This window comes from Cyphomyrmex costatus, unplaced genomic scaffold, assembly GCF_001594065.2.
Source record: "Cyphomyrmex costatus isolate MS0001 unplaced genomic scaffold, Ccosl1.0 scaffold162, whole genome shotgun sequence".
NCBI classification, from domain to species: domain Eukaryota; kingdom Metazoa; phylum Arthropoda; class Insecta; order Hymenoptera; family Formicidae; genus Cyphomyrmex; species Cyphomyrmex costatus.
In genome coordinates this window covers 264347-280448 of record NW_017275632.1, presented here as the reverse complement: position 1 = coordinate 280448, position 16102 = coordinate 264347, and the positions used below count along the sequence as shown (strand labels likewise).

General features: G+C 30.3%; 2 protein-coding genes across 2 annotated transcripts; one reads left to right on the top strand and one right to left on the bottom strand.

Moving 5' to 3' along the window:
* Window positions 1-430: 430 nt before the first annotated feature.
* LOC108771603 (graves disease carrier protein homolog) lies at window positions 431-6987 on the top strand. The gene is made up of 7 exons (XM_018536928.1): window positions 431-548; window positions 1261-1353; window positions 3546-3679; window positions 4389-4574; window positions 5309-5465; window positions 5545-5686; window positions 6813-6987. Exons 1-7 carry the CDS (start codon window positions 482-484, stop codon window positions 6985-6987), a joined length of 954 nt encoding a protein of 317 aa, XP_018392430.1. The 5' UTR covers window positions 431-481.
* A 3583-nt stretch (window positions 6988-10570) lies between these two features.
* mts (protein phosphatase 2 catalytic subunit mts) lies at window positions 10571-15928 on the bottom strand. Its single transcript, XM_018536945.1, has 6 exons — window positions 15606-15928; window positions 13131-13340; window positions 12677-12940; window positions 12420-12592; window positions 12167-12274; window positions 10571-11047 (listed from the first exon to the last, which is right to left on the bottom strand). The coding sequence occupies exons 1-6, from the start codon at window positions 15705-15707 to the stop codon at window positions 10975-10977; spliced, it is 930 nt and encodes a 309-aa protein (XP_018392447.1). The 5' UTR covers window positions 15708-15928; the 3' UTR covers window positions 10571-10974.
* Between the last annotated feature and the right edge of the window lie 174 nt (window positions 15929-16102).

Genomic DNA, 16102 nt, shown 5'->3' with positions numbered 1-16102 from the left:
CTTATACTTGTTTATATAACTTCACACATTTACGTTAACAAATTACAATTATTAAATCAACGAATTATATTGTATTAATTATTGTATTAGTTAAATTGATTTTTAAAATTTTATTATATAAAAATAAAATATTATTCATAAAATAGTTTCATAAATATCGTTAAAAATATGTAAAATTGTTATAATACTACTTCTGTTAGCAATTATAACCATCTGCAAGATCGAGAAAGAGAGAATTTTTTAATAAAGTGAACTAGCGTGACACGTGTAGCTCCGTTACAAAGCACAATACGAATATACCTTACCCTACGCTCTTGTGAGAATGGATCGGTCAAGGTCAGAGCTCCACAATCCCCCCCCCCCCCCATTCGTCAGTTGAAATCACATGGAGTAAGTGGAACGTTCTTTGCCGCAAGCAGTCTCTCTTGCATTTTTCTAGTACTCGGTATCTACGACATTTACCCAGACGGTTTACTCAGCAATGACTCGACTTAAGAAGAATAAGACTGAGAATTATAAGGTGGTCATGAAAAATCTTATAGCCGGTGGTGAGTTACCGTTGGAATCCTTCTCGGAATCCTTTGAATATCTTCTTTTTTTGCATCGGCGTTGATTTTCTGAAGTGAAAGTTCAAGATATTCAGAATTTAATAGGGACTTTGTGAACGATGAATTTCTATTCTAGTTTATTTTGAAGTTTTTAAATGAATCCGTTTGCGTTACATAAAATCCCTAAAAATTTTTCAACTTAAAATGAGATAGATGTATATTTGGGCGTTGAAAAGAGAGAGAAAGCGAAAATATTGAGTGCAAAACGTGCAGCGACGCAAATAAACCTAATATTATATACATATTTGTGTCTATTTCTCTATCAAGCAATAATTAAATTTTAAATTAAGATCGTTCACCATTTTCTACTATGTTTCTGTTACTATATTATCTAAGATAACAGACCATGCACTATTTTTGTTATGTTTCTGCCTTCACATTATGATGGCAAAAGATTTCCATTCTTACAGCATTTCTGTTGTTATATTATATTTGACAAATCATCATGATAAAAACCGAGCTTAAAGAAAAGGCGCAGTATAGACAGATTCGAAATCTGCTCTACAATTGTGATTGAATTTGCCGACATATCGCTGGCATACTGCTATATATCTAGATAAAATAACGAAAAAAAATAATGGCGTTACTATTAAGTGTAACACGTACTTTATTTCCCTGAATACAAACATCAGTGTACATAAATTATACATAGGTGTTGCCGGCATGTGCTCAAAAACTGCCGTGGCTCCTTTGGACAGGATTAAAATTTTATTGCAAGCACAGCACGAGCATTATAAACATTTAGGTAAATATATATAATAAATTCTTTTGATAACAAATAATACAATACAATACATACAATATAATACAATACATTTGTATATACAGAATGTCCCAAAATGCTCGGAAGTCTTTTCGCTGGCGGATTCTATGAAACATTCTAAGGGGGCTACGCAGAATAAAAGGAACAGAGAATAAGAATTTCAACCTATCAGAAATCATATACTGTGGAATAAACAGTGTGTATTCCATAGTACATGATTTCTGATAGGTTGAAATTCTTATTCTCTGTTCCCTGTTCCTTTTATTCTGCGCATCCTTAAGACAAAACGTTTCTATACAAAAATGTACAATAGCTTTCAATTATAAACGATTAAAGTTGGCCAATTGAAGCGTTTGAAAATTGCACACTCAGGGGAGGATAACAACGCGCGTGGCAATAGTACATTGACTATAGGTGATAGTACATTGACGATTATTAAATATTTCGGCATTTAGATATTTTGCTGTAATTGTTTCAATTATATCAATGGCTGCGTTCAGCAGAAAAAGCAGCTTTTGCAACTGTTTTAAAATTCTTGAATATTCACGAAACGTTGGCATTAATATAATGAAGAAAAACACGACGATAACCCGCAAATCTTCTGGTATAATTGAAGAAAATACCCGTGAAAGCCTCAAAAGCATGATATTAATATTATTAATATTAATTAAAGGTGCCAATCCAAAGTGAACATACATAAAGTGTATGCAACTTTTGGTCAATTTTCGAATCGTCTCCGCCTTCCGCTGTCCCTCTCACCTCACCACCCGCGCGCAGTCCAAATGCCGCTCGACCGCCGTGCGCGAGAGGTGCACATGACTACGGACAGAGAAGAAAGAGAAGGAGAAGAAGACGTTACTTCATTTCTCATGAAAATCATCATTTTTCGACCGCTTGTATGTCCAGAACGGCTTGACCGATTTTAAATTTTTTTAACTCAAATTACTTGTGGCAATGCCGCCTTTCAGGACATATAACGTGTAATTCAAAAAGTTTTATATTTTAGTAGTTATGCACCCTCGAAAAATTGACTTTGGTGGCTCGAGATAAAATACGGCGAAACTTGTAGGGTCTTTTAGTTTTTGAACATGGTAAGATGCGCATCAAAAGTCGTTAAATTGTTAATCAATTTAACTCGTGATATTACTGCGATAGTTTATTCGTGTTGCGTTTCAAGTCTGAAAAAATTTTGACGCGCAATCAAAAATTTACATTACGTATAGTATATAAATTTACGTTGTATATAAATTCACATGCAATTATATATTTATAGAAGCTACAGTTTAGACCTCTACACCTTTCGTGCTCATCAGTTTAAAGAAATTTCACTTTTAAGTTTCGTATGTAATTGTTTAATTTAAATTATACATAAGATTAATATCAACCTTTTATTATGGAATATCAATTATTACGCATAAAGTTGTTAAATAAATTATGTCAAATAATAAATTAATTTTTCATATTTCTATAATAAACTAAAAGAAATTAAATGACTAAAAAACTATAATGATAAAGTTTTCCTACAAAAAATAAAGTCAAAGTACACTGTTCCCGCACGATGTTCCGCTCCTGAGCGCATGATTTTTAGACGCTTATAATTGGCCATGCAACTTTAATCATTTATAATTTGAAAATTATTATAGTCTGAACATTTTTGTGTAGAAAGTTTTTATCTTAGAATGTTTCATAGAATCTACCAGCGAAAAATTTCCGAGCATTTTGTGACACCCTGTATAGATATGTATATATAGTATATATGTATAAAATATATAAATGGTAAATGTTTAGATTAGAGGACCCTGCCCCAATGACCTTGACCTTGACATATGTTGTCAAGGACATAACCCTATGAGTAACCTCCAAATCTTTGTTGTACAGCCAATAAACAGGCTTGAAAGGCCTTGTCGTGCGACACATGAAATATCGGCGCGTGGAAAATCAAAACATATGTACAAAATAGTAGTTAATATTGTATATACAACAGAAATAAGATGTGTTATTTTTGAAATTTTCTTTTGTTCATAACTTTTTAACGAAGGGAGAACGACGGCTAAAACCTGTTGGAGGTTACTCAGGGTCATGTCCTTGATAACATACGTCAAGATTAAGGTCATTGGAGAAGGGTCTCCTAATCTAAACATTTACCATATAAATTAATATAATAAATTTTACAGGTGTTTTCTCGGGATTCAGGGAAATTGTTCAACGAGAAAATTTTTTTGCTTTATATAAAGGCAATCTCGTTCAAATGATTAGAGCCGTGCCATATGCAGCGATACAATTTACAGCATATGAACAGTATAAGAAGGTGTGAAAAAGATTCGATATTAAAATCTGCTCAAATTTAGTTGCGATATTTGAAACTACCGATCAGAATATTCAGATTCAATGCGACTTTGTTTTCTCTTAGATTGAAACGTCCTTATCGCGTTGTTTCAAATCGATATCAATTTATTTTACTTACAATTTTATTTAACTTAATATAATTATTAGGTGTACAAATAAGTTTTAAAGCGTTTTTAACGAAATTTAATATCTATTTATATATTTAGAAACAAAAAACGAGTAAATATGATATACATATAATCGGCCAAATGATGGTCAAGAGCAGGATTTTGGTTGCTAATATAATATATAAAATTGACATTGCGAGAAATTTAATTAGAAACCAAATATTTCTCATGTATCAATATTACTTGATATTTTGTTAAGATAAACGTCACTTTTCAGTCGATAGAAGAAATCTCAGGGGAACAAGCAGAGACAAAATGTGTAAAACATATAATGTAAAACATAAAATGTGTAAACGGGTAAAATCTTCTATCTAGTAATTATATATAATTTAAAATATCGTTACAGTGTATCTTGAATTTATTATATTTGACTGTGATTGTCTGTACAAATTTTGAGATAGATTTTGATTATTAATTCTGCGTTATACAAATCCGTTCAATCTCTGGCTATATAACTATTAAATCTAATATTAATTTATATATAAATCGCATAATTTCTTTTAGTACTCAGAGGAATCATTTAAGAAATGTTCGCAAGTAAATGGGTTCTTAGCTGGAGCTGCCGCGGGTGTCACAGCAGCTGCAACTACGTATCCGCTTGATACTATCAGAGCAAGACTAGCCTTCCAAGTTACCAGCAATCCATATTATTCAGGAATCAAACACGTTGCTGTAAGAATGCTGAAAGAGGTGAATTAAATGTTCTCGCGGAGTCTGTTGTATTATATATAAAAAATATATTTACACTCTTAGATTATTCACAGATATTTCGATTATATATTTTATCTTGTAAAATAATTGTAATTGTTAAGATCAATTTCGTGTGAATGAATGGAAGATTAGTTTATAAGCTTACATTCACTTACACATTAAAAATATATGAAGTCACTAAATTGTGTACGCACACACGTATGTACGCACGCACAGATACATTCAAAAAATCAAATAGAAGTTTGTGAATTAAGCCACAAAATCTGAAACACTTTGAATAATATCAACGCTATCGTAATATTAATGACTCATAAATCAAGAAGTTCTTAACGAAAGGGAGTTACATTATACCATTTTGGAAAAGTCTCATGTCAGCTACAAGGATCTGCTATCAAATTAATCATTAACGAGTTACAGAATACAAAGACAGAGTACAGAATGAATTCAGATTTCTCTAAAAAGTTACAATAAAAATTTAGAGAATAATTGAATAATTCCGATCGGAATTTATTTCGACATGTTCCATGATAGGTACTCAGTAGACCAATTGAATCTATAAGTTGAATAGTTGAATCTTAACGCAACTTCCGTTATAAGACAAAAAAGATGCGCAACGGCGTTATACGTATAATGATAATAAAATTTGCGTTAAGATTACAGAATAGGTTTACTGTATTATATTAAAATAACGTAATAATTACTAAATATATCAGGAAGGTGGCCTTCGAGCATTGTACAGAGGTTTCTGGCCAAATATGTTAGGAATGATGCCATATGCCGGATTTTCTTTCTACACGTTCGAAAAACTAAAATATCTAAGCATAAAATATGCGCCACATTATCTTTGTTCTGAGCATAAAACAAATACCAGTAAGTAAGAGGCAAATTATTCGAACGAGAATAATAAACAGCAAGTGATGTAACACATTATTTTTTCCTTATTGTATAGATAGTCTTATATTGAATATACCAGCGAAACTTCTATGTGGAGGCGCTGCCGGAGCGGTAGCACATATCTTCTCTTATCCATTAGATGTTACCAAAAGACGTATGCAATTGGCTATGATGAATCCAGCTACATATAAGTACGCGTAAGTATAACACAATAATGTAGAAAAATGTTAATGTCTTGCAATATATTTTATAATTGACTATACTGTCATTTATAGTATTATCTTTTTCTTAATCTATAAATTAAATGGTATACCTATCAATTTACTTTGAATACATAAATTCAATTTTACTTATCTATTAAAATATTGTCAATGAAATAAAAAGGCAACTAAGAGTCAATATTATATGTGTGATCTAATAAACCATTTAATAATATATTATAAATTAAAATAAACTAAAATTCTCACTATAAATACGCACGCAATCAAATTAAAATATGACATATTAAAAGTCAAAACCATTACGTTTCGGCTGCATATTCGAGCCATCCTCAGATGTACATACAAATATTAATTCACGCAGTAAAATTTTTTAATTAACGCAAAATTTAAGGTAAAAAATTAACAAGATTATATCGATAATGGAGTTATGGACGGTTATGTTCTAAAAAGTTGAGTATTTCCACAGAGAGAACAAATTAGTAATGATTAATGATTTTTATCGTCATCGATTTTACAAGTAAATGACTGTTTTAACGACATGGATTTTTTCGATTTTCTGCACTCGAGAGTGAGTTTTTTGTCAGAAGAACAATTGCTTGTCATATTATAATTTAAAAAAAAAAAAAACATTAATTTTGTGTCCTCATTAGAACCACAGGGATACATCACAAACGATCATCCAATCGCTTGATGAGCTAATTTGTTCTCTCTGTGGAAATACTCAACTTTTTAGAACATAGCCGTCCATAACTCCATTATCGATATAATCTTGTTAATTTTTTACTGCGTTAATTAAAAAATTTTACTGCGTGAATCAATATTTGTATATGTACATCTGAGGATGGCTCGAATATGCAGCCGAAACGTAATGGTTTTGACTTTTAATATGTCATATTTTAATTTGATTGCGTGCGTATTTATAGTGAGAATTTTAGTTTATTTTAATTTATAATATATTATTAAATGGTTTATTAGATCACACATATAATATTGACTCTTAATTGCCTTTTTATTTCATTGACAATTTTTTAATACTAAGAGTCCTGTATATTCGTTCTATATTAAAATATTACAGCAATCTGTAAAATTATTATTATCTCAGGTCAGGAATGTTACCTACTCTTAGAATGATATATACCGAGAATGGTATTGTGAAAGGTTTATATCGTGGAATGAGTATCAATTTCTTACGAGCAGTTCCTTTCATGGCAGTTGGTTTTGCAACATATGAAGTAATGAAGCAAATGCTCCATTTAGACACTGGAATAAGATTATAATTATGTAACAATGATAATTTCAATTTGAAACAATAATAAAATGATCGAATAATGATAAAATTATAATAATTATAATTATGTGTACATTCAATTAGATTGATTTAGATAGAATAAAAAATTTTTTGATATTGAAAAATTGTGTATTATATTCATAAAAATGTCTAATTCATTATAAAATTAAAAGATAAACATGTAGTGAGAAGGCTCGTTAAGTTTTTCAAACTAATAATAAAGAGAGAAAGGGTTTACGAGCAAACAAATTCGTTAAAACATTTAATTTTATTCTAATATATTGCGACAACATATGTTAAGGTCAAGGTCATAGCGCTGTGGCCTCTCCCCTATTCTAAATAATTATACCAAAAATTTTTTTGGCTCAAATTACTTGTGGCGCCTTTAAGGACATATAACGTTCGATTCAAAATTTTTTAGTAGTTATGCACCCCCGAAAAATGGACTTTGGTGGCTTGAGATAAGAGACTTGTAGTGTCTTTCAGTCTTTGAACATGGCCGGAGACACTATACCGCGTCTCCTGATACCGTTTTTTGCAATACTGGTATGAAAAGTAAAGATTTCAAGTTTTAAAATGTTTTTTTTAACATCTCGATACGATCTTGACGAAGTTATTTTATCTTAAAATTTGCATGTAGTTTTTTAACAAAATTAGAGTCATTTAACATCAAGAAAAAGAAAAAAAAAATATATATATATATATAACCTATTTTTTTATTGAGTAACGTAAATACAAATGCTAAATAAAATATCAGAAATACTGATAAAGTTATCTTTATACATGTTATGTTTTTTTTATTGTGTAACATAAATAAAATACTAAATGATAAATCAATCAAACATATAACTCTTTTATAGGTACAAGAAAATACTTCAAATGATTAAAAACATGCATAAAAAGTAAGTTTTATATAAATATTGTATTTTTTGCAAAATATTATATAGAGTATAAACAAAACTCTATCTAAATATGATAATACCTTTTTATTTCTTTAATTTAATTCCTTGTAATAAAATGACATTATATAATCATGTTTATGGTGTTTTTTATGTGCTTTCACAAATTTGAACTTCTCTGTGTGTAATGCCAGATTTGCTAAATTAAAATATCCAAATAAAGTGCTCATATCACATAGAGTTTAAGAGAGTACTGCATGCTTATGGTTCAATTTTACATTTACCATGTGTAAAATCGATTTAATATTATTTTAAAAATAAGTTAAAAAATTATAAAAGCTATCACAAAAAATTTTTAGTTTATTAGGATATACAAAGTTTGCTCCACACATATTGTAATATATTCGAATTAACGATATAAATTTCTATAAAGTTAAATCTAAAATGAAACTAATATCTTTCTCCTCTCTCTCTCTCTCTCTCTCTCTCTCTCTCTCTCTCTCTCTCTCTCTCTCTTTCAAATCTAAGGTTATTTTATATGTGTATTAATGACTTATTCAATTTATACAATACGAGGATATTTTCGAAATTAAAATCAACAAAAAGTATTCAATGCATAGATTTTCAAGAATATAAAAAGTTCTATTTTAATCAACAGATACATATTTAAAAAAATTAATGGATTTACACAAAATGATCTATGCAAAATTTATATAAACAATTATATTAAAAAATTATTTTAACTTTTAATATTATAAAATATACCACTATAAAAATCTAAAATAGTCTATAAAGCGTTCGCTTTTCAATAATTTTAATACATTTACAAAGTTAGAAAACTCAATGTATTAAAATTATATATAATTAAGGAAAATTTAGTTTTATTTTAATTATTAAATACAGATAATTATTAAATTTTGGAAACGACTTTACAATGACAACTTGAACAATGCATCAATGAGAAATAAAATTAAATAATTTTTGTATAAATCATTTTTATGTAAATTATTTCGTTTTTAAGGCATTTGTTTTGTTAAAATGGGGCATTTTGTGCAATAGCATTCCCGTGTTTTTCATGCCAATATGAAATTAAAAATATAATAATATTCAAATAGTTATTAAGATACTATGTTTTCACTGAAACACAACTATTCGGTAGTGTTTCAGTATTTTATATTAATTTCATCCCTTGTATGAAGATCGGTATGCAATGAGAGGGCAATAAATAGAGCAGATATAAAATTAGCGATAATAATTGCTAATACCTATTATTTCTTCACCACACCTTCAAATTCCATCGCATCATATATATAATACTACAAGTGCATTTTTTGTTCTATAGGAAAATTTATTCTTATTGTAGTCTAGGGAATATTATATATATTGTATAATAGAAAACGGAAAAAAAGAAGAAAAAATGCTCAGCCTGCATTGTGCAGAAGGCTTGCGTTAACTCCGCGTTGCATCCTATGCTGTATATGGATTTTACAGTCTTAGTTAATTGCTACAATGTGCATCTAACACATTTCACGTTCGTCTTGCCATCCTTCGTCATCGCTATTATAATTGTTTCATTATGCATCATATTCGAATCGTAATGCTTATTTTAATAAATACATCTTCATATGTTTCTTTTTTAACTGTTCATTGTGCATAAATTGTTCCTGTATTTAACATAAAATTGAATATAAAATTTGAATGGGTTGCTTTAACTCGCATTACACATGTTTATTTATCAGAAGCATTATATTTTATATCTATTAATAAAAAGATAGTCGATAAGTTTACAAGCAAATAATTTTCTTTAATCATGATGAATACATATTCACTCGATATAAAGTATATGTTTCACTTTAGAAGGCAGATAGAATTGATGCAAGTGTCGTACTTATTTTTATGATTAGTCATCAATCAGTGTAGCTCAAATTTACATTGCAGTCTAAAATTACAAGACAAATTTTCGATTAAAAGTAAATCAAATCAACTGAATTATATATATATATATATGTACAGTATTAAATATAACTATTTTGTCTAAATATAAAGTAAAAACATTTCAAATGCAAATGTAGACATCATTTTTTTCGATTTTTCTTTTATTATACAGACGCATATTATTTCGCAAAAAATAATGTTTTGGATTAATAAATAGTAAGCTACATCGACGAAAACGAGATTTACATTCACCTTTTGAGGACTTCTGTGCTATTTAAATAAAAAAATGCATATTTTATTTACTTAAACATAATAAATACTGTGTAGAAATAACTGTGAATCTGACGAAACAACTGCTCATCATGATTCTGATGAATTCGTATGTGTAATGCCATATTAAATTTTTTAATAAAAACTTGGAAATTATATTTATTGAACCCTTATATGGCACAATTTATACATGCCAATTTACTGTTGCATCAACTCACCTTGCAATTTCTTCAAGTGAAACATCTCATGCTTCATTCACACTAATAATAACGCGACACTCTCTTAAATATAAATTTATAACCATTTTGGTATGTCTTTTTGAAATCTTGTATGACAATCAACTTCGTTAGAACGAACTGTCATTTAAAACACGATGTATGTTGCTCCGTTTATAAATTTCTCTTAACGAGTTTTATATTTTCATTCAAGATTACAAAATAATACCATTTTACTGTTATTTTTGTTCTATCTATTGCACGCAAACGTGTGCATTATTATATATTCAGTTTCTTTTATAATAAAAATACAAGCGGATATATAATAAAAGTTGTAAAACTCAATGCTACAAGTGAATTTAATCGATACGTGTGTACATTATTGTATTTTTTCCTTTTCAGTGTACAAGTAATGTTGCGTCTACATGTATCATGTAAGGCACGCACAGAACGTGCGTGTAACCTATTCTATCTCTTAATGAGACACCACAAAGTGAGCCATGATATAATACTGAGGCTATATGTGGTATATGTGAAAACATGTCGGAGCCTCACACTCATTTAACGATGTTCTATTGAAAGTTATGCTGTCTGGCGTCACTATAAAGTCGCGTTTCCATTCCCCTACCTTGACACTTAACTTTGAAGTTTAGTTCTCTAGAGGAAGTAATCTGGCGTTCGCCTGGTAACATGTGGTTCTCCACGTCTTGGTGCTGGGTCAAATTGTAGGCTGTAACAAAAAATCAAAAGAAAATTTATAATGATACCTATACCAGTAAAGTTGCATTATGATATTTAACATTTTTAAACAGTAAACATCTTTATATTAATAAAATCTTTTAACAATACAGGAAATATGATGTTGAATACGTTTACGATTATACAGGATGAGCCATCTAAAACAGGTTACCTAAATAACTCATTTATTTTTGTTGATATGTTGTTTAATCCATCTCATTATTTTGTGCATAAAGATATTACAGCATAGTTGCCAAAAAAATAATAGTTTACAAGATATGTGATTTTATGTTAAAAAGTGTCAGAATAAAGTGTAAAATATCTCGTAAAAACTATTGGTTTTTTTATATCTCTACCTTATAATACCATATTTTTATATACACAATAATTAGAGCAACCATATTGTGTAAAAAAAAAAATCAAAATTTCATTTAAAAAAGTGGAGGTGTCTTTTATATCTTTTTGTAGGCGCCTTCGCCTACAAAAAAAAAACAACATGACTAAAACATGTTCTCCTCAAAACTTTTCTATTTTTATCAGAAACATTTTTTTGTCATCAAAAACAAGTGAATTATTTAGATGGTCTGTTTTAGATGCCTCACCATGTTTAGAGCAAGACGGTACAATTGCGAACATGATATAATTCTAAATAAAATAAAATAGGAATCCAATTTTTAAAGTTTGATTTTTTTTGTTTGGTATATATACAATAAGAAAATTACCAAAGTTCACCTAAAAAATTGGATTCAAATTTTATTTTGTTCAAAATTGTACCATGTTCGAAACTGTACTATCTTACATTTAAAGAATTTATCACACATTGCATCACATTTCATCATACGTCCTATGAGATTTAATAATGTTTATCATACATTTATGTAGAAAAATTTTGATGTAATAATATGGGATGAGTTTTTTAATTCATTTAATGATTAATCGTATTGTGTACAAATATAATTTTGTTTCGTAAAAGCTGTATTTGCGCATAGTGCGATTGATCAATCGATGAATTAAGAAACTCGTTCATTCAATATGCGTTTAAAAGATCAACAAAATAATTTGCAAATAAATGTTACATTACAATACATAAAAATATTAAAGTCATACTCACAATGAATATTTTAAAGCATCATCCAGTTCCATGATTGCAGCTTGATTACCACAACGATAACAGTAATTAGGTGCTGAGAATATAGTTACGACATTGCGGTCATGACACCTTAAAGAAGAGAGTATACGTTATATGTAGTATTATATGTATATTACAAGCTTCTTATAAAATATCCTGGAATGTTAAACTGTACATACGTGTACAGAGAAGAAAAAAGTTATTTTAATCTAACCGAATGTCAAACTACTCATACCAATTATAACCCTCCATAACTAATTGATGAGCTCGTGAGACAAGTGTTAGTCCATTGGAGTGATTAAACGTTTCAGAAATATCTTGACCAAAGGTATATCCTGCTCCACGGGGTGAAATACCCCATCCTCCTCTATCATCTGGATCTGACCAAAGCAGATCGCACATAGGACCCTGTATTAAATAACGAACAATTATAACACTAAATTAAGTTCTGTTATTACAATAGTTATAAAAATTATAAATGCAGGAACTAACTTCATGTGGTACTTCCTGAAGACGATCTAGAGCACGTATGTGATCTAAAGTGTCAATTGATGGTGACAGACCACCATGCAAACAAAATATTTGACCATCGACCAATGCTGTTAATGGTAAATAATCGAATAAGTCCGTAAAGAATTTCCATACATTGGCATTTCCATATTTACGTAAGCATTCATCGTAAAAACCATACACTTGTGTGATTTGTCTTGATTCGTGATTTCCTCGTAGAATGGTTATTCTTTCTCGATATCTTACCTTTAATTGTATAAAACAAACAAGAAAAAGATATAAATATATACTTCTTACTATTTTTAAAGAAATTAACGTGTGTGTGTGTGTGTGTGTGTGTAATATACATAGTTAAATATATTGTATAATACATTAACAGTTTATTAGTGCAGTATGACAATTTAATAAAATTATAATAACGTATATTATACTATACCTTAAGAGCTACAAGCAAAGTAACAGTCTCGACTGAATAATAACCACGATCAACATAGTCACCCATAAAAAGGTAATTCGTATCAGGTGATTTGCCACCTATTCTGAATAATTCCATCAAATCGTGGAACTGTCCATGTACATCTCCACATACTGTTACAGGACATTTTACTTCTTGTACATTTGATTCCTTAGCTAAAATTTCTTTCGCCTGAAAATTTTAATTATTATAAGACACTATTGCTGACATACATACATACAGCTGTCAAAAACATTAAAAATAAAATTTACTATTTATTTCGAATAAATTGTATTAAAAGCACACACTAATAACTTGTGTTGGTTCATATTGGCATTTTATTTGTTTCTTTGAATTTATTTATCTGAGCCTATCTTGTTTTATTAAAAATAAAAGTAGATTAATTTGCAACAAGTACTGTGTGTGTGTGTGTGTGTGTGTGTGTGTGTGTAAGCGCGCGCGCGCACGCGTGTGTTATTTTTAACTGAAGCTTCTTATGGTTTATCTTTCCTCTTTTTTTTTATATTGGAAAAAAAAAGAAAATATTAACTATGGAGATAAGTAATTTAGCTAAAACAAAACAAACTTTATTCCCTATATACATAATATAACCATATTTAAAAAATTAATCAAAAATCTGGAGACACGGTAGTGTCTCGGCGCTAAGTTCATTTTTACAGATATATGAGATAATAGATCTATTCTTTATTCCTGCACCACTTAGACTAGTGCAATAAGTTGAAGTAAAACAAATATATATATTTTATTTTAATTTATTACACTAATTCAAACAGTGTAAGAATAAAGAATAGATCTAATGTTGTAAACTTCTATTATCAACTGATAAGAAAGATATCAGATGATGGCAGATCTCTTAAATTATAAGTCCATTGTAATCACAAATTATCTCTCAATACTCAAATAGAAATTTCTCTCGTAATAAATGAATTTCTAGTCAATTACAAATATAATTATTAGCATACATTTAGAAAAACAGATACTTTGGCCAACTAGCATATTATATCAATATCAATACAATAAGAAGAAACATTATTACAAAAAATATAAATAAATAGCTACAATACTATTTTCAAATGTTAAAATATAAATTCATTCAAAAATACTCGTTTCATTTAGCTCAATCTATTAGAAATATTAAAATCAACCTCAAAGTAATCAAATATACAGAATATTTTTTAAATGAACCTTTACACAAGTATCGTTTGCTTTTAAGAATTCTCATATTAACATTTCTTTCCACACACATAGTTTGCCAAATATATACCCTTACAAGAATTTTTTTTAATTACTTATTAAGCACTTAACATCCAGTGCTTTTAATACTCAAGATGAGTAATTCATTATTTTTCAGCTTTAAATTAACTAATATTAAATTAAAGCTATAAGGATACCAAAAAGTCTCCCTTCTCTGGCTAATATTTTAATAAACTTGAAGCACAATGCTTATTTTTCTCATTACATTAATTAAATATGATAGAATATCTCAATCTATAAGTGACCACATGATTCATAGCAGTGATAATGTTTCTCGTAATCATACTCGCTAATCAAAAGAAAAATAGCAATGACAGATGTTACTACCGATAAAGCATATTTGTCACAGTTATCATAACTGATAAGACTATTCATCTCCAAGACAAGTCATAAGCAGTCCTTATATTCAAGACCGTCTTAAGTTTTTGAGGTGTTTTACGAACCAATGAGACAGCTGCATTAGCATCTTAAGACATTACTTAATGCCTGGTGTAATGCTTCGGTCTTAAGATCTTAATCCTAAAATTCAGAGCCAATAGAGTTCAAATTTCGGTTAGAACTGGCAGCTTTATTGGTTGAATTTTAGGATCTTGGGATTAAGACCTGAAGCATAAACCAGGCATAAGATGGTCTTAAAATAACAACGGACTATGTATACTGCCCATAGAGCCACAAGTACATCAAAAGACATACATCAGTATAAATTAATTACGATGTAACGACAGAGCGTTCACCTGTTGCGGAATTGCGTTAACAGGTTTAAAACGGCATGTATAAGCATGAATAATCGTTCAAGAGAGGACCGTTTGGTCGTTATCAAAAGGTGATCACTAAAACGCGTGCTTCTCGGGAGGGAGGTTCATCGCGGTTCACCGTCGGGAACGAGACCACACGAGACGACACGGGATGAGGAAAATCCCGAAATTTCCCGGAGTGCCCAATAATTCTCATGAACGTCCCGTGAACTCCCGTAGCGTCCGTGATATATCGGCGATACCATGTTTAATAGCAATGTAAGATAACACAAATCAGAACGGTAGATGATGCGTTCGAACGCGGTACGCGACAGCCGTGCCACGAATAACTGCGAATACTTGAGTAATTAATGTAACGTGCGGCCATTCACACGGGGGTGTTGCGAACGGGGCGGAGTCATGCTTAACGAATATGTCGAACATGTACCTTATCGCAGAGGGTTTTCACTTGGCTTTCTGTCAGTTGTTTGCAGTCGTTTAATTGTTCTATCCACTGGTCAAGTTCCTTGAGCGACGCCTTATCCTCCATCGTACTTGTTCCACAATTTTACACGGCAAGTCAACGCGGTCGTGTGCGGTCGATCGCACTTTTCACTAACGCATACAATACGAACGCCCGAACGTGTCCCTTTTAACGCGAAGCTAAATCATCCGAGTTTATCTCCGTCACTGTACGTCACTGACCACGATTACCACGAATCCTGCAACACAAATACCTCGTGAAAACGGAAAGCGCACATTCACATAAAATGGCCGAACGGCGAGCGCTGGCGCGATGACGTCATGGCGCGACGTGAGGGCGCTTGCCGCGGTCAATAAGGCTAAAGGCCGCAGCACACACTTTTGCATAAACCATATACATAAAGAATTTGATTGGTCCATTGACTCATGCATAAGAAAATGGGCCAATGAAATTCCTTATGC

Excerpts from the sequence above, each read along its gene's own strand:
- LOC108771603 (XM_018536928.1), top strand. The coding sequence starts at position 482 with ATGACTCGACTTAAGAAGAATAAGACTGAGAATTATAAGGTGGTCATG. Across the intron at positions 3,680-4,388 it reads CATATGAACAGTATAAGAAG|TACTCAGAGGAATCATTTAA; the intron begins GTGTGAAAAAGA and ends AATTTCTTTTAG. Across the intron at positions 5,687-6,812 it reads CCAGCTACATATAAGTACGC|GTCAGGAATGTTACCTACTC; the intron begins GTAAGTATAACA and ends TTATTATCTCAG.
- mts (XM_018536945.1), bottom strand. The coding sequence starts at position 15,707 with ATGGAGGATAAGGCGTCGCTCAAGGAACTTGACCAGTGGATAGAACAA. Across the intron at positions 12,275-12,419 it reads GTTATGGAGGGTTATAATTG|GTGTCATGACCGCAATGTCG; the intron begins GTATGAGTAGTT and ends CTCTTCTTTAAG. Across the intron at positions 11,048-12,166 it reads GATGCTTTAAAATATTCATT|CCTACAATTTGACCCAGCAC; the intron begins GTGAGTATGACT and ends TTTTTGTTACAG.